At 47.3% G+C, this 19,152-nt stretch overlaps 1 protein-coding gene across 3 annotated transcripts in view; it reads right to left on the reverse strand.

Annotated features, from left to right (window-relative positions):
- LOC138248917 (general transcription factor II-I repeat domain-containing protein 2-like) overlaps positions 1-19,152 on the reverse strand; it is a 65,311-nt gene that overhangs the window by 33,882 nt on the left and 12,277 nt on the right. Inside the window, exons 3-5 of one of the 3 annotated variants that reach the window (XM_069202905.1) lie at positions 18,107-18,214; positions 17,545-17,652; positions 2,306-5,917 (exon numbers count right to left, since the gene is read on the reverse strand). In XM_069202905.1, the coding sequence (XP_069059006.1) occupies positions 4,044-5,917; positions 17,545-17,652; positions 18,107-18,214 (2,090 nt within the window). In that variant the 3' untranslated portion in view covers positions 2,306-4,043. The remainder of the gene's footprint in view (positions 1-2,305; positions 5,918-17,544; positions 17,653-18,106; positions 18,215-19,152) is intronic. The other 2 variants (XM_069202906.1, XM_069202907.1) reach the window with 2 other exon arrangements.

The raw sequence follows: 19,152 nt of genomic DNA on the forward strand, positions 1-19,152 counted from the left end.
TGGCATACAGTGGACTAGACTAGTGTAGAGTGGCATGCAGTAGAATGGCACAGAGTGGAGTAGCACCCAATGGAGCGGTGTACAGTGGAGTGATGTACAGTGGAGTGCTGCAGAGTGGAGTGGCATACAGTGGACTAGACTAGAGTAGAGTGGCATGCAGTAGAATGGCACAGAGTGGAGTAGCACCCAATGGAGCGGTGTACAGTGGAGTGATGTACAGTGGAGTGCTGTAGTGTGGAGTGGCATACAGTGGACTAGACTAGAGTAGAGTGGCATGCAGTAGAATGGCACAGAGTGGAGTAGCACCCAATGGAGCGGTGTACAGTGGAGTGATGTACAGTGGAGTGCTCTAGAGTGGAGTGGCATACAGTGGACTAGACTAGAGTAGAGTGGCATGCAGTAGAATGGCACAGAGTGGAGTAGCACCCAATGGAGTGGTGTACGGTGGAGTGCTGTGACTGGAGTGGCATACAGTGGACTAGACTAGAGTAGAGTGGCATGCAGTAGAATGGCACAGAGTGGAGTAGCACCCAATGGAGTAGCCAACAGTGGAGCACTGTACAGTGGAGTGCTGTAGAGTGGAGTGGCATACAGTGGACTAGAGTAGAGTGGCATGCAGTAGAATGGCACAGAGTGGAGTAGCGCCCAATGGAGTGGTGTACAGTGGAGTGATGTACAGTGGAGTGCTGTAGAGTGGAGTGGCATACAGTGGACTAGAGTAGAGTGGCATGCAGCAGAATGGCACAGAGTGGAGTAGCGCCCAATGGAGTGGTGCACAGTGGAGTGATGTACAGTGGAGTGCTGTCGAGTGGAGTGCTGTAGAGTGGAGTGGCATACAGTGGACTAGAGTAGAGTGGCATGCAGTAGAATGGCACAGAGTGGAGTAGCGCCCAATGGAGTGGTGTACAGTGGAGTGGTGTACAGTGGAGTGCTGTAGAGTGGAGTGGCATACAGTGGACTAGTGTAGAGTGGCATGCAGTAGAATGGCACAGAGTGGAGTAGCGCCCAATGGAGTGGTGTACAGTGGAGTGCTCTAGAGTGGAGTGGCATACAGTGGACTAGACTAGAGTAGAGTGGCATGCAGTAGAATGGCACAGAGTGGAGTAGCACCCAATGGAGTGGTGTACAGTGGAGTGCTGTAGAGTGGAGTGGCATACAGTGGACTAGACTAGAGTAGAGTGGCATGCAGTAGAACGGCACAGAGTGGAGTAGTGCCCAATGGAGCGGTGTACAGTGGAGTGATGTACAATGGAGCGGTGTATAGTGGAGTGCTGTGACTGGAGTGGTATACTGTACAGTGGACTAGACTAGTGTAGAGTGGCATGCAGTAGAATGGCACAGAGTGGAGTAGCGCCCAATGGAGCGGTGTACAGTGGAGTGATGTACAGTGGAGTGCTGTAGAGTGGAGTGGCATACAGTGGACTAGACTAGAGTAGAGTGGCATGCAGTAGAACGGCACAGAGTGGAGTAGTGCCCAATGGAGCGGTGTACAGTGGAGTGATGTACAATGGATCCGTGTACAGTGGAGTGCTGTGACTGGAGTGGCATACAGTGGACTAGACTAGTGTAGAGTGGCATGCAGTAGAATGGCACAGAGTAGAGTAGCGCCCAATGGAGCGGTGTACAGTGGAGTGATGTACAATGGAGCGGTGTACAGTGGAGTGCTGTAGAGTGGAGTGGCATACAGTGGACTAGACTAGAGTAGAGTGGCATGCAGTAGAATGGCACAGAGTAGAGTAGCGCCCAATGCAGCGGTGTACAGTGGAGTGCTGTAGAGTGGAGTGGCATACAGTGGACTAGACTAGAGTAGAGTGGCATGCAGTAGAATGGCACAGAGTGGAGTAGCGCCCAATGGAGCGGTGTACAGTGGAGTGATGTACAATGGAGCGGTGTACAGTGGAGTGATGTACAGTGGAGTGATGTACAATGGAGCGGTGTACAGTGGAGTGCTGTGACTGGAGTGGCATAGAGTCGAGGTGTTGAGCCTAGAGCGAGGGTTTTCAAGCGTTCTGTAGGGAGAGCTACTTCTGATTACTGAAAGCTACTGTGAGCTACTAAAGGCCAAGCAACTCACACATTTTTCTGAGAGCTCCCCCACGCCAAGCTTCACTCAGGTTAAGCCTAATTTATTCAGAGCACATTTTGTGGTTTGAACACAATAGTTATAGTTCCATAGAAACACTGATAGGACTGACTTTGGATTTGTGCTGTCACCACACTCTGAGACCTTTCAATTAATAGATGTCACTGAAAAAATCATTGTAATGCAGCTCAATTGACAAACATACAAGAAAATCAATCTTACCTTCAATGTGGAACTGATGATGTCCTCTAAAACTGTGCAATCTGGAAGCTTCCTTGGTGGGGGCAATTCCGAAGAAGTCACAGTGCGTGGCAGTCAACCAGTGCAAAGCATTAGTGAATCACAAGTACAGATGGATTTACAGAGGTGTTAATCTTCCTTTGCCGATGTGACAAGAGCGCTGTGTTTATCAATGTCCAGATCGGCTAAAACTAAGCTTTGTTTTATGCAGCTGTTTGGGAAAATACTGAATGTGTCCTCTACTTTGCATTCTTTGGAAGGTTAAGATGTGGCTTTCAGGTTGTTTTTGGCACCAGTAAAACTGCCAATCATATTTGCATTGCTCCTTTTACTTTTTTTGGGGTGTCAGTAAACCGGGCCTGCAGTACTCACTGCTTTGTACTTGTTCAACTAATAAACTTTAAAAGACGCTGAAGATTCTTCTCTACAGTATTTTTTTTATTGATGTAAATAAGCCAGGCTTACAGTAAACATTGCTTTGTTCTTATCTTGTGCAGCTAATAAAAAAGTGTAAACATGCAGAAAATTCTTCTCTCCAACTACTTTTTTCTTCGTGTCTGAGACCCAGGCCTGCAGTACACATTCTCTGTCCTTGTTCAACTAATAAAAAACTTTGTAAAATGCTGAAGATTCTTCTCTGCAGCAACTTTATTCTTGGTGTCTAAAACCCAGGCCTGAAGGACACGTTTGTTTGTTTTTGTTCAACGAATAAAAACATTGGAAAAGTGCTGAAGATTCTTCTCACCAGTGACTTGTTTCCTGGTGTCTGAAACCCAGGCCTGCAGTATGCATTCCTTTGTTTTTGGTCAACTAATGTAAAACTTTGTAAAATACTAAAGTCTTCTCTGCAGCACCACATATTTTTTTGTTTTTGTTTAACTGATAAAAAACTTGAGATGCTAAATATTGTTCCTTAAAGATATCTTTTTTCTTGATGTCAGTAAACCAGGTTTGCAGTAAACACTGTTTTGTTCTCATCATGCGCAGCTCATTTGCAAAGGTGCTAAAGATTCTCCTCTCCAGGTACTTTCTCTTGGTGTTCGTAAAGCAGGCCTGCAGTACACATTCCTTTGTTTTTGTTCAACTATTAAAACACTTTGAAAAATGCTGAAGATTCTTCTCTGCCACAACTATTTTCTTGATGTCTCAAACCCAGGCCTGCAGTACAAATTTTTTTGTTTTTGTTCAACTAAGAAAAAATGTGAAAGATGCTGAAGGTTCTTCTCTATAGCCATCTTTTATTCTTGATATCAATAAACCAGGCCTGCAGTAAACACTGCTTTGTTCATTGTGATTTTTCTCGCAGGCGACTTTTTTCTTTGTGTCTGGAACGCAGGCCTGAAGTACACGTTTTTTGCTTCTTGTTCAACTAATAAAAAACTTTGAAAGATTCCAAAGATTCTTCTCTGTAGCTATCTTTTTTCTTGATGTCAATAAACTAGACTTGCGGTAAACACTGCTTTGCTCTTATCTTGTGCGGCTAAAAAAAATGTGTAAAGGTGCTGAAAATTCTTTTCTCCAGCTACTTTTTCTTAGTGTTAGCAATGCAGGCCTGCAAGTCCACATTCCTTTGTTTTTGTTCAACTAACAAAAAGATGCTGATGATTGTCCTCTCCATCTACTTCTTTCATGGTGTCAGTAATGAAACGGATATCTGGATTTGGGATTTCACCAGTAACTGTCTCTGAATATGTATTCATTGCAATTGCATACAAACCATTCAGTGAGACACTTCACACTGTCTGGTGTCCACCAATCCCCTGTAATCTGGGATATAGCTTGAGAGGGCAACTCTAACTGAGTCATTCAAATGTTCATCAGTCAGACATGTTCGAAACGTAGATTTTACGAAGTTCATAACAGAGGACGCTGATTGACAAAGAGAAGTAGAACTAAACAGAGTAAAAAGTTTCATTGCAGCTGTGTGGATGTTTTTATACTTTTCAGCATCCACAAGACTCCAGAAATGAATGTCAGACTGCCTGGCTTTCAATTCAATGTCATTTTGAAGTGTTAGAATCTCCATTTCCATGGTGGCAGAGTCAAGGTTAAAAAGCACACTCATTTTATCAGAAATGTCACTAACATCCACTTCCATGAAAGGGTTTGAAGTAAACATCACGCAGGGCTCCAGTTGCTCCAAATCACTAAATCTGTCAGTGAACTCTTGATTGAGCCTCACCAGGAGGCGACTGTATTTCTCAGTGTCCAGGAGCTCAGCCTCAGCTTTGTTTTCTGAAAGGATTTGGAGCACAGAGGGGAAGTGCTGCATCTTGTTTTTCTGCACATGCTGTATGAAAAGGTTAAGCTTTGATTTGAATGTTTTCACAGCACTGATTATGTTGGTGATTGTCTTGTTTTTTCCTCGTAATTCGCAGTTCAAGACGTTTAACTTTTCTGTCACATCTGTCAAAAAAGCTAAATCAAGCAACCACTCAGTGTTTGATAACTGTGCAGTATCTTCATTTCTAGATTCCATGAAAGCTTTGACTTCTGGCAATAGCGAAAGGAATCTACGCAGAATTTTCCCCCTGCTGAGCCACTGCATCGGAGCATAGGATAAAAGGTCACCATACTCGGCCGATAGTTCTTCAAGGAATAATTTGAAAGTTTGGTGCTGCTTGGCCTTAGCACAAATTGAATTAACAATTTTAACAACAGGCGTCATCACGTGATCAAACCCCATTACCTTAGCACATATTGCCTGTTGATGTATAATGCTATGGTAGTTCAATAATGGAGGGAAATCTGGATCTGCTTGACAACTGGCAATGAAATCAGAATGACGCTCCATCATTGCAGGTGCACCATCAGTTGCTATTGCCACTAACTTTTTCAATGGGACATTTGTTTTCACAAAATAATTCTTCACCTCTTTGTGGATGTCAGCTCCTCTGGTTGTGGGTTTCAGAGGCAATAATGTTAAAAATTCCTCTTTATCAGTGAAATCTTCAAAAACCATTCGAATGAACATTGCCAACAGGGCAATATCGCTTGCATCAACGGATTCATCACACTGAATAGAAACATATTTGCACCTCTTTAAATCCCGCTCAAGCTGCTCCATCATGTTGGCTGATAATGCAGATACCCTTTCTGACATAGTGTTCAACCCCAACTGCACATCTGAAATGGCAGACATAATTTCAGGGCTATTTTTGAAATCTTTGAATAAAGACTCTGCCATTAGAAGCATTGCTTCCTTCACAATGGCTCCATCTGAAAATGTTGCTTTGTGCTTGATCAAGTGATGAGTAACTTTGAAAGATGCTTCAGTTGCCGCAGCGGCTTTCTTTGTTGTAATAAAAGATTTCTGTGTCTGTAATGCAGATTTCAGTTCGTTTACTTTTTGGGACCTCAGGCTGCTTCCTTTAGGGAACATGCTCTCAAAATGCCCATGCATTGTTGAAAAATGTCTCTTAACGTTGCTCTTTTTTCCCACTGCAAGTTTTGCTCCACAGATTAAACATACACAGTTGTCCTTAATTTCTGTAAATAAAAAATCGTTCTCCCACTCTTGATGGAAGTAGTATGTCTTCTTCTTTGGTCTTTTGGGGGGGCATGGCTCTTCATCCATGACTACAGTTGTTAAGGCTGTAAACAAGAGTAGAAATGTTGGTGAAGTCAACATCCAATCAGTAACAGGCAAGAGCACCATATGGACATGTTTAATGATGTTGTGATTCAGGCCATTTGTGATTAGCAGCCATGCTGGTAGATTAAACAGCACCTTTGGTAAGCGAGACAACTAACTCGCGTTAGCTATGTTTAATTATGAACCCTGGATGACTGCTTTCCATAAATGACCGGAGATTTGATTCAGCATGACCTAAGGAGAGGCAAAAACTATGGGCTGTTTGGAGGGTAGCTGACTTCTGCAAATAGGAAGAGGACTACAATTTGTATTGCATAAAGCACCCAATTCACAAAGGTGAAACTTTTGCAATTCATTTCTATCAGGTACTCCTACATTTGCAGCAAACACTGAATTTTGTTTTAAATTAGGACAAGCTTTCAAAACAACCCCAGATAATGATATTTCCTGACAGCTGCAGATTTGGTGACATAACCCTGTGACCTCTGACTTATGCCAACTATGATCACCCACATTTCAAACTAATATCACCCTCTTGAAGAACAGTCATTCTCTATTCCCTTGGGATCACCCTCTTCAATGCCTACCTTCACCTACATATTTGAATCAACAAGTTCATGCTGCATGACAAGTAAAAATTCCGAAAAATCATTAAAATTAGTAAATGCTTTTTTTTTTAGCTATGTAACATGAAAGCAACAATTACAAGAAGATGTCCTGGACTGAACACCTAACTGAGTTTTACACCAAACATTGCTTCATTCGGTGAGGTGTGACAAATGCATAGTCCATACTGCATACAGCTGACTTGGCAGGGAATAATGTTATCTGATTATCCCATTATACTTAGGACTGAAAATGTCTCAGTAACAATAGAGACCCTAGGCGGAGACCAAATCATATACTAGAAAAATGGAATGCAACAGGCAGACCCCCACCCAGGTAAGTGGAATCTGTAGAGGGGAGCTAGAGGAACTAGAAACCCCAAAAGATAAGTACCAGAGAGCCCCCCAGCAAACAGGAGAGAAGAGGTAAGTACCTGTTTTTTCCCAAACCCACAGATAAACTTTGTAAAAGGACTGTGCAATACCTAAGCAAGACTGGAGAAAACAGAAGATGGATCCTGACAGAAGAGGAATTGCAAATGAAGGGGACCAAGTCCAGTTCTAATTGGAGTGTCCGGTTGGGGCAGGAGCCACTACCCACCCTTCTGGAGATGCAGGCCCAGGTCGACAGTGGAGACCAGAAGTCCGCTATGCAGCACAGGAGCAGGGGAAGAGTTCCAGAAGTGATGCAGTATATGTCCCACGTCGGAAGAAGGGTTGCAGTCCATCAGTGGTGTGGAAAAACCACCAAAAAGCCTTGGCAAAGACAAGAATTGCAGAGGAAGAGTTGCAGAGCTGCTGGGGACCAGGAAGGTCCAAGGGGACTCAACACAAGGAGGGGAGTCCCAGGCGACCCTCAGCAGTGAGGAGGATGCAGCGCCCACAGACAACTCACAGGCAGCAGGCACAGGAGTCACAGTGAGGCCCACTCTGCACACCTGGAAAGGAGTCCCACTTCGCTGGAGCAGCAGGAAGGAGACTACGCGTTGCAGAGAAGAGTGCTGGAGGCTGGAGCTACACGGAGCCTGAAGATACCTTGGAAGGAGAGCCAACAAGCCTTGGTAGCTGCAAAAGTCGCAGTGCACAGGGGTACTGTCCTGCAAGGAGAGGCAACAATTCACCACTTCCCAGGTTGGACGGCGGGTAGGAGGGACCGAAGGGACCACCACCTGTGGATCCACGCAAAGTTGCAGGAGAGAGGATCCAAGCGGTCAGTCGTTGATGCAGATGGTGCCTGCGGATGCAGGGGAGTGACTCCTTCACTCCAAGGGAGATTCCTTCTTGCTTCCTGGTGCAGACTGAAGACTTGCCATCCACAGATGATGCACAGCCGGGGAAATGTTACAGTTGCTGGAAGGAGCTGGAGAAACAATGTTGCAGAGCGAAGTCGTCACTGGAGCTGCAGATTGTAGGGTCCTGTGAAGTCTAGTAGCGGTTCCAGTTGCCAGAAGTCAAAGTAAATGTTGCAGAGGAGTCCTGCTGGAATCTTGCACGTCAAATCTAAGGACCCACCCAAGAGAGAGACCCTGGACAGCCCTAAAAGGGAGATTGGTCCCCTAGCAGAGTGGTCACCTATCAGGAGGGGACTGTGACGTCACCTGTCTGACCTGGCCACTCAGATCCTCCTAGAGGCCTCTGCCCACCTTAGATTCAAGATGGCAGAATCAAGTGGCCACCTGGAGGAGTTCTGGGCACCACCCCTGGGATGGTGATGGACAAGGGAGTGGTAACTCCCCTTTCCATTGTCCAGTTTCACGCCAGAGCAGGGACCGGAGGCCTGGGCTGGTGCAAACCGGTTTATGCAACAAAGGCACCAAATGTGCCCTTCAAAGCATACCAGTGGCTTGGGGGGGGGCTACCCCTCCCAAGCCACGTAACACCTATTCCCAAAGGGAGAAGGTGTTGCCGCCCTCTCCCAAAGAAAATCCTTTGTTTTGCCTTCCTGGGCTTGAGCTGTTCAAGCAGCAGGAGGGCAGAAACCGGTCTGTAGGATGGCAGTAGTGCGGGCTGCCTGGGAAAACCCTGCAAACTGGTAGAAGCAAAGCTGGGGGTCCTCTAAGAAGCCCCCATAGTGCATCGAATCATACAACCAATACTAGCAACAGTATTGGGGTGTGATTCCAACATGTTTGATACCAAACATGCTTAGGTTCGGAGTTACCATTATGTAGCTGGACATAGGTAGTGACCTATGTCCAGTACACTAGTAAAATGGCTTCCCAGCACTCACTAAGTCCAGGAAAATGGGGCTGGAGTTCGTGGGGGCACCTCTGCTCATGCAGGAGTGCCCTGACACACAGGCACTTGCAGCCTGCCGTCTGGGCTACGAGGGCCTGCCATAGGGGTGACTTATAGTGACATGGTGCAATGATCAGTAGAGAAAGAGTGCATGCACCTTTTCACGCATGATCCAATAGCAGGCCTGCAGACACATTTTGCATGGGCCCCCATCGGTGGCATAATACATGATGCAGCCCATGGTGAACCCCTGGTGCCCCAATGTCCTGGCTACCTAGGTAGCAAATACTATGGACTTACATGGGGACATCACTATGCCAAATGTGGGGCGCACAAAATCAGGAACAACCAAATTCAGAGGGAGAGAGCACAGTCACTGGGGTCCTGGTTAGCAGGATCCCACTGAACACAGTCAAAACACACACAAACAGCAGGCAAAACGTGGGGGTAAGCATGCCAAAAAGAGGGTACTTTCCTACACTATCCATCCTGCAATGGCCCCCTGAGGACACTAGCATCCCCTTGGCTGTTGGTACAAAACACACAAATAACTGTTTTGCCTTTCTTACACGCTTTGTTTCATGGAGGCAGTACATGACCACACACCAGATGTCTAGGGCGTGCAAGGCTCTTTCAGCATGCCTCACTGGCTGTTGGAAGAATGATCGTATCTCTAAAGTTTGATTTCCTATGAACAAATTATAGGTTTCTCCTCATGACCGGCCTGTCCTTATGTATCTGTAATTACGGCTCCCCAAGTAGTGAGTTCTTGTAGCTTGCTGACTGTACGCATTGATGTAATGTCTCACAGGAAGGCAGTCTTTAGAGATCAAAATTTTCGCTCTGCCTTGTGCATTGGTTAAAATGGTTCTTTCATTAGCTGATGAACACTACTTTTAGGTTAAGCACGGGTGTGTGCACAGACTGTGGGAGTGCATTATTTTTGCTCCTTCTAGGAATCGTTTGATGACTTGTGTCCTAAAGAAGCTTTTGCTTGTGAGTACTCTAATGTATGCTACAATGGTGGACAGGTGAACCTTGAGTGATGTGTAGGTTAAATGCTGATCTAGTAAGTGATTTAGGTATGTGATGACAGTAGTGACTCAAGTTCTACTCTCCATGAGCCCCAGTTAAAGCACAAGTGGATATACCTCTCCCACTTTGCGGTGTTGCACCTCTGCCCACTTGGACCCTTAACCTTCCTGAGGATCGCCATATTCCTTTGCGGGAGGTCCAGATGCCTGAATTCTAAGTGCTCAAGACACAGGTTGCCAGGTTGAGGCTGGTCATCTCTGGGTGACAGCCCTGTGTCTCATGTACTGTGAATAAGTCCTGAACCGTTGTAAGCTTTATTACTGCTTCTTGAAAAATCTCCGCTAGGTCAGAGAACCATGTCTGTCTCTGACATTGTACTGTAATTAGAATGAGCATCATGGTTGACTATTAGTATTTATCTATTGGTTTTGGGAGCAAAGAATACACAAATGTCCCTGGACAGTCAGTAGGGCATTCCCCTTGGATCAGTGGTGTGGATACTTGGAGGCAAAGTGGTGGCATTTTGCATTTGTTGAAGTTGCAAAGGTAAGGTCAGAAGTAGATCTACTGTGTCCCACCCATTAAAAATTGCTTTAGCTCCCATTCATGGGCTGCATTTGCTTGTCTGCTTAGCGTGACCCTCTGTACAACGGGCAGATGTACTGGCATCTCATTTGTCACCTTTGGATGTCCCACTTCCATATGCCCTGGGCCAGCTTGGACAGAGATGCTTAGATAGAACAATGTGGTTGTGTTGTTTGCTTAGACTTGTTTATCCCTTTATCTGTGACTGAAAAGTCTTCAGTGCTAGGAAAACAGTATTGAGCTCCAACACATTTATGTCCTTGACCGAATTTGTTAGGCTTCACTGGGCCCTAATGTTGAGACTTCCCACATGTGTCCCCTTTCCCATGTGGGATGTATCTGTGGCAATGGCCATTCTTGGAGATCGTAATTTAAAGGGTCTTCCAACAGCAAGGTGACCAGTGTTTCACCATCTTATTGCTCTCTGAACCCTTTCTGTGACAAAAATTGATCCTTCCAACACCCAGTGGCTGGTGGCCATTTGTTCTGCAACTGCTCCTGAACTGATCATCCTGGCCTATGGGTTGAGTGGTATGCAGGATGACCTTGTTCCCATCAGTTTCATTATCGTTCTCACTGTCAGACACTACCCCTTCTGGTACACACGAGTTAGCTACTTCAATGCCAAGATTCTCCTGGAAATTGGGTATGTGCTTGCCTTCCTCGAATTAAATTTTGCCTCCAAGATGACCTTCTCCTGCTCCAGGACCAGAGAGGACTTGTCTAGGTTTACTGTAAACCCCAGTTTGTAGAGTGTTAACATTACCATGCAAATGTTCTCATTACATTGATTTTTCGACCTCACATTCACAGGAAATTGTTTAGATGGGGTAAACATGTATCCACGGTCACCTTGAACTGGTATGTACCTTATTCACGATAAATCTGTGGTACTTCGGGTGGCTGAGATTCATTGGTGTGTAGAGGTAAGCATCTATGGCCATGTAGTCGCCTCATTTCAGAAGTGGTATGACCTCCGGTGGTGCAGTCATTTCGAAACGCTGAGGCCCTCATTACAACATTGGCGGTAACTACCGCCTACCACCACCACGGCGGCCGCCAACATACCGCCGCCGTGGCTACCAGCCATCTACGTGTATCATGACCGCTGACGGTATACCGCCAGAATGCTGGCGAACCACTGCCGTCAGTCATGGCGGCGGTCAGGCGGCGCTGCTGACAGCAGCGCCGCCATGCCAGAAAAACACAGTCGACCGTATCATGTCCAGTGATACAGCCTGGTGGTGTTTTGCTGGAGGACGCTGATGCTGGCAGCAGCGCTGCAGACCGTCTCCAGCCGGAGGACCCCCTGCAAGCCGGTAAGTCAGGTTCTCCGACCGGAGAGGGGGGTGGGGGGTGTTATGTATATTGGGGGGGGGGGTGTTTTGGAATGCGTGCATGCGGGCGTGAGTCACCTATGCATGTGTGAATGAGTGATTGTGAGTGCTGTGAATGCATGTGTATGACAAGGTATGTTGGTGTGTGTTGCCGTGTGTGGGTATGTATGTGTGCATGTGTGGGTGGTGGTGGGTATACGTGTGTGCTTGTGTGTATATGGGTGCGTGTGCAGGTATATATATGTGCGGGGGACAGGAGAGGGAGGGAGAGGGTGTACTCTGGGGTGGAGGAGGGGGGCAGGGGAAACCCCTATCAGTGCCAGGGAAGTGATTCCCTGGCACTGATAGTGCCTACCGCCATGGTTTTTGTGGCGGTAAGTTTGGCACGAAAACTATGGCGGTAGGCCCGGTCGTAATCCCGAGGGTGGGATTGTGGCAGCCGCCGGGCTGGAGACCGAAGTCTTCAGCCCAGCGGCCGTTACAATCCTGTCGGTCGGTGTGTTAAAGTGGCGGTTCTGGATGGCGGTTACCGCCAGGGTCAAAAATCCCATTTTTTTTAACACCAGCCTGTTGGCGGTATTAACGCCACTTTAACACTGACCGCCAGGGTTGTAATGAGGGCCTGAGTTCTTATGCATTTGTTTAGTTGCCCGAGGTATAATATTGGCCTCAAGGACCAATACGCTTTTGGAACAAGGATATAACCTGAGTAAGCCCCTTGATTGAATTTGCTTTTGGTAACCTTTTCTACTGCTTGTTTTAGCAGGAGTTCCATTACATTCTGCTGTGGATGGAGTAAATCCTCTCTAGAGTGAGTGTCTGCCCTTTGTCGCATTGTGGGTGTTTTTTTGAGCAGCTCAATACAATACCCTCGCTCTGTTCTAAGCAGTATCCATCTGCCCGAGGTAATGGACCTCCATTTGTGGAGGAATGCCCCTATCCTATCCCCCAGGTATCATGTGCTGGGGGTGGAGGGTGTGGGGTGTGGTTGAAAGTCAATTGGCTGCAGGCCCTGAGGCCATCAGGGCTTGTCCTCTTCCCCTCCCTCTACCACAGTAGGGCTGTTGTGGAGCATTCTGCCTGTGTGGTGACAAGTCTTGTGGGCATGATGGCTGCCTAAAGAATGGTTGTAGGATGTGTTGTTCAAAAACACGTCTTCCCTGTGGCCTCTTCATCATTATTGCTCCCTTTTTTTAAAGCTCCTTGAAACTGAGGGGCACTCAATATCTTGATGATTCTGTCTTTTTTTTTTTTTTTTAATTTACTGTAGATCCCTGTCCTCCACCAGCCTAAAGAGAGTGTCACCAGTGAAGACATGTTTGATGACTAAGGTCTGCACCTAGGGCTTGAAACCAGAGACTCTCGGCTAGGATTGTATTTGCAGGTTTGGACTGGTGCACATGTACCTGCTCATCCTATCTGCTACATCGAGTGCTGACTTGAGGCAGGTGTTGTAGATAGTTTTCCCCTCCCGTACAATTGCTTTTACTCTTTTCTGGTAGTTATTAGGAAAATGCTGCACACTGCTCGGGACCAAAGTGGCCAACAAGCGCACTGTCTCGCAGGGGTCCCGTTGATGTGGGAGCATAACATCTTTCTGGCAGTGGTGACTATTATTTAGGGTCTGATTTAGAACACGGCAGATGGGCTACTTCCTCACAACGATGACAGCTATCCCATCTGCCAAAATCTAAATCTTATAGCATATAATGGGATTTAGATTTCGGCAGACAGGATATCTGTCATCGTTTTGGCAGAATAACACGTCTGCCGAGTTCTAAATCAGGCCCTTAGTCTGCAGCCATATTCCCCTTTACGAAGGCAGGGTCCAGGTAGGAGTGTCTGCATTTTTTTCATTTGCTCTGGGAGTCAACTAATTTGAGGGGACCGATTCCCGAAGGACCTCACACTTTTGGTTGAGAATTCTTGGAAGTATCTGCAGACAGACGTTCTTCTTTGGGGCGGCTTTAGAGTTTCAAGGGGGAAAAATGATTCACCCTACTCCAATTTGAGATGCGCCCCACAGGTGTCCGCAGTGCTCTTCACAAGTGTGTTGTACACTGCCAGGTCATTTGGCAGCGATGGCATCGAAGAACAAGTGTCCACTTCTTCCTTTGGGAAGTCTGCTACAAGATCTCGCCAGTCTTCCTTCTGTGGTTCATGGTCCTCGAGGGTTGTAGTGTTACACTCACCCTCATGATCGAAGAACTCCTCCTGTTCCTCTGCAAGCGGTTCTGGTGTGGTGGAAGGCTCAATGTCCGCCTGCTCTTCTTCAAGCTACTTCAGGTCTGGTTGCATTGCTGGCATCCGAACACCCTTCAGCGCATCATCGAAATCCTTCTTCCTCTGAAGGAGTGCCACCTTTTCGGCTTCACGCCGTCACTTCCTGAGCACCAGGTGTTGGCTCTATATTTCTTTTAGGAGTTGATGACTCCTTAATCTTTGGCTCCTTCTCCCTTTCATGGTCGTCTCCTGACATTGGTGAGGTCACGAAGGCTTGTCTCCATTGATGTCCTTGGGTCTGTACCTGTGTGGCTATATGTGTCACTGTCGTGTTTTGATCGCTGAGTGCTTCGCTGTCGAGGTAGACCGACTGGACTTCAAGTCAGAGGTCTCTGCTTCTTAGGGTTGGCGTTGCTCCACGCCTTCCCTCTTTTTGATGTCTGATTCCCCCTCCGCCCTTTGAGTCCACTAGGTTTCCTCTATGTTTTCCTCCCTGTCGAGTGTCATGCCAAGATCTTTAAGCGCAGTACATTTCTTGTCAGACTCCACCACGGTGTAATATGCCTCATCTCTATTTTGTCTCACCTTTTGAGTCCTAGGCTGGAACTCTGCAAAGGCCTCGTACCCTTCGGTGCAGTGTTACCTCAGAAGGCAGAGAATGCAGACCCCAGGGGGAACTTTTTGAGTAAATTTGTGGTGGCACTTGGGCATAACTTAAAGGGGTTTTCTCCATTTCCTCTCGTGGCCTCACTTGTGTAGAATCTCTGACTGACGACTTCTCTCAGACGTCTTTTTTTGGGGGGAAATTGCTACTGTGTCCGCAAGGTATCTCACGATGCTCTGGTGTTTATCGGTGTAATTTCCTCTTCTTTCCCCAAACTTTGATGAGTGGTTGAATTTTCATGATTCTTTCAGAGCTCCGCCATCTTGCATCCACTGGTGGGGAAAAAAAAATCTGAAGATGGCGACCATGCACAGGAGCCTCTGGGGTGCACATCTCATATTACAGAGGACATACCACTAAATTGTGATCGAAGATGATGTCCACAAAAAAACAAAAAAGAAAGGAAAAATACAATTTCGGACCAAGGCACTAGATGAAGGAGTCAATGCACAGCATGTAAATCTAGAAAAGAGTCATACTGCAAAATCAGTACATCAACAGTCACATCTAGCAGGGCTGTGTCAGTGCTTCTATAGGCACATCTAGCAGGGCTGTGTCAGTGCTTCTATAGGCACATCTAGCAGGAGGCACACCTAGCAGGGCTGTGTCAGTGCTTCTACTGGCACATCTAGCAGGGCTGTGTCAGTGCTTCTATAGGCACATCTAGCAGGGCTGTGTCAGTGCCTCTATAGGCACATCTAGCAGGGCTGTGTCAGTGCTTCTAAAAGCACATCTCGCAGGAGGCACATCTAGCAGGGCTGTGTCAGTGCTTCTACTGGCACATCTAGCAGGGCTGTGTCAGTGCTTCTAAAAGCACATCTCGCAGGAGGCACATCTAGCAGGGCTGTGTCAGTGCTTCTACTGGCACATCTAGCAGGGCTGTGTCAGTGCTTCTATAGGCACATCTAGCAGGGCTGTGTCAGTGCCTCTATAGGCACATCTAGCAGGGCTGTGTCAGTGCCTCTATAGGCACATCTCGCAGGAGGCACATCTAGCAGGGCTGTGTCAGTGCTTCTACTGGCACATCTAGCAGGGCTGTGTCAGTGCTTCTAAAAGCACATTTCGCAGGAGGCACATCTAGCAGGGCTGTGTCAGTGCTTCTACTGGCACATCTAGCAGGGCTGTGTCAGTTCTTCTCCTGGCACATCTAGCAGGGCTGTGTCAGTTCTTCTATAGGCACATCTAGCAGGGCTGTGTCAGTTCTTCTACTGGCACATCTAGCAGGGCTGTCTCAGTGTTTCTATAGGCACATCTAGCAGGGGTGTCAGTGCTTCTATAGGCACATCTAGCAGGACTGTGTCAGTTCTTCTACTGGCACATCTAGCAGGAGACACACCTAGCAGGGTTGTGTCAGTGCTTCTACTGGCACATCTAGCAGGGCTGTGTCAGTGCTTCTATAGGCACATCTAGCAGGGCTGTGTCAGTGCCTCTACAGGCACATCTAGCAGGGCTGTGTCAGTGCCTCTACAGGCACATCTAGCAGGGCTGTGTCAGTGCCTCTACAGGCACATCTAGCAGGGCTGTGTCAGTGATTCTATAGGCACATCTAGCAGGGCTGTGTCAGTGCCTCTAAAGGCACATCTAGCAGGGCTGTGTCAGTGCTTCTAAAGGCACATCTAGCAGGGCTGTGTCAGTGCTTCTTCTGGCACATCTAGCAGGGCTGTGTCAGTGCCTCTACAGGCAAATCTAGGGCTTCTACTGGCACATCTAGCAGGGCTGTGTCAGTGCTTCTATGGGCACATACAGCAGGGCTGTGTCAGTGGCTGTGTCAGTGCTTCTATAGGCACATCTAGCAGGGCCGTGGCAGTGCTTCTACTGGCACATCTAGCAGGGCTGTGTCAGTGCTTCTATAGGCACACCTAGCAGGGCTGTGTCAGTGCTTCTATAGGCACACCTAGCAGGGCTGTGTCAGTTCTTCTACTGGCACATCTAGCAGGGCTGTCTCAGTGTTTCTATAGGCACATCTAGCAGGGCTGTGTCAGTTCTTCTACTGGCAGATCTTGGAGGGCTGTCTTAGTGCTTCTACTGGCACATCTAGCAGGGCTGTGTCAGTGCTTCTACTGGCACATCTAGCAGGAGGCACACCTAGCAGGGCTGTGTCAGTGCTTCTACTGGCACATCTAGCAGGGCTGTGTCAGTGCTTCTATAGGCACATCTAGCAGGGCTGTGTCAGTGCCTCTATAGGCACATCTAGCAGGGCTGTGTCAGTGCTTCTAAAAGCACATCTCGCAGGAGGCACATCTAGCAGGGCTGTGTCAGTGCTTCTACTGGCACATCTAGCAGGGCTGTGTCAGTGCTTCTAAAAGCACATCTAGCAGGGTTGTGTCAGTGCTTCTAAAAGCACATCTCGCAGGAGGCACATCTAGCAGGGCTGTGTCAGTGCTTCTACTGGCACATCTAGCAGGGCTGTGTCAGTGCTTCTAGAGGCACATCTGGCAGGAGGCACATCTAGCAGGGCTGTGTCAGTGCCTCTATAGGCACATCTAGCAGGGCTGTGTCAGTGCTTCTACTACGTCTGGAGCCAGCCTGCCATCACCTCGGAATGTTAGAAGGCAGAGTGGCTGCCTTCTTGATGGTTTTAAGAAGGAACAAGGGGTTATTTATTGGCCTGTACTTTAAGATCCCCCATTAAGTGTGTGGGGTTCTTCAGTGGCACCATACCTGTAAAGTCAATCCCAGCAAACCAGGGGCACCATGATGCCATGTTTTGCTGAACTCACGCCCTTCACAGCAACAGTAATATAAGACTAAACTATAATTTTGTAAACTTCTTATTTAGTATAAAAATGTTATATGCTTCCGTGAAGTTCTCCCAGATTGGACATTGCAGTGTTTATTATTAATCCTAATAGTAAAGTTGCTATAAACTGAGGCTCAATGTCATTCATTCCTGTGACTGATTACATAGTCATACAATTCTAACTAGAAAGATAACTCACCTGCCGGGCAGGAGGCATTTTTAACTTCCTCAAAGCACGGATCAGCCATGGGATAGGCCTCTCGCTCTTCTTTGATGCTGTCCGAGACCATCACTATGTTGAACTCTTCTTTTGTAATAATGGGGAAAACAAAGAATTTTTCATAGTCAGTAACATCAGCTGGAGTTTGTTGTGGTCGTTTTCAACTACCCCCTCACCTCACTACACCTATTCAGTTCACAGTCAGTCACTGGATCATGAGGTAGGGCATTGGAAATCTGTTGCCTCTCTGCTTTCCTGATTAAATCCATTCATTTCACAGTGGGTCACATCAGCTGGAGGGAGTCCTGTCCCTCTTCATATCTCACAGGACGCATTATACCCGTTCATATTAGCTATTGCAGCAAGAGATGGGGTGCTGGACACCTCGGTCACCTCCTTGTTCCCCTTATTACATCCATTCATTTCACAGTCAGTCACTCGAGCAGAGATGGGGCCCTGGTCACCTCTGTCGTATCCTTGCTCTCCTTGTGAATCTGACTGAATACATATTCATGTAATTCTAAGAAGAAAGAAAACTTACCTGCCGGGCAGAAGGCATGGTTTACTTCCTCAGAGCACGGATCAGCCATGGGATCGATCTCTCTCTCTTCTTTGATGCTGTCGGAGACCACCACTATGTTGAACTCCTCTGTAGTAATAGGGAAATCAAAGAATTATTTTAAAGTCAGTCACAAAAGCTGGAGTGTGCCCTGGTCCTCTTTAACCCCTCATTGGCCTCATTACATGCACTCATTTCACAGTCAGACACTGGAGCAGGAGACAGGGGCATGGACACCTCCGCTGCCTCCTTGCTCTACTTGTTACACCCATTCATTTCACAGTCACTCCCTAAAGGCACATCTAGCAAGGCCGTGGCAGTGCTTCTACAGGCACATCTAGCAGGACTGTGTCAGTACTTCTATAGGCACATCTATCTACAGGCACATCTAGCAGGGCTGTGTCAGTTCTACTGGCACATCTAGCAGAGCTGTGTCAGTGCTTCTACAGGCACATCTAGCAGGGCTGTGTCAGTGCTTCTACATGCACATCTATCTACAGGCACATCTAGCAGGGCTGTGTCAGTGCTTCTATAGGCTCATCTAGTAGGGCTGTGTCAGTGCTTCTAAGGGCACATCTAGCAGGGCTGTGTACATCTAGCAGGGCAGTGTCAGTGCTCCTATAGGCACATCTAGCAAGGCTGTGTCAGTGCTTCTATAGGCACATCTAGCAGGGCTGTGTACATCTAGCAGGGCAGTGCCAGTGCTTCTATAGGCACATCTAGCAGGGCAGTGTCAGTGCTCCTATAGGCACATCTAGCAGGGCTGTGTCAGTACTTCTACAGGCACATCTAGCAGGGCTGTGTCAGTGCTTCTGTAGGCACATCTAGCAGGGTTGTGGCAGTTCTACTGGCACATCTAGCAGGGCTGTATCAGTGCTTCTATAGGCACATCTAGCAGGGCTATGGCAGTGCTTCTATAGGCACATCTAGCACATCTACTGGCACATCTAGCAGAGCTGTCTCAGTGCTTCTACAGGCACATCTAGCAGGGCTGTGTCAGTGCTTCTACAGACACATCCAGCAGGGCT

The sequence above is a fragment of the Pleurodeles waltl genome, chromosome 8 (genome assembly GCF_031143425.1).
Source record: "Pleurodeles waltl isolate 20211129_DDA chromosome 8, aPleWal1.hap1.20221129, whole genome shotgun sequence".
NCBI classification, from domain to species: Eukaryota; Metazoa; Chordata; class Amphibia; order Caudata; family Salamandridae; genus Pleurodeles; species Pleurodeles waltl.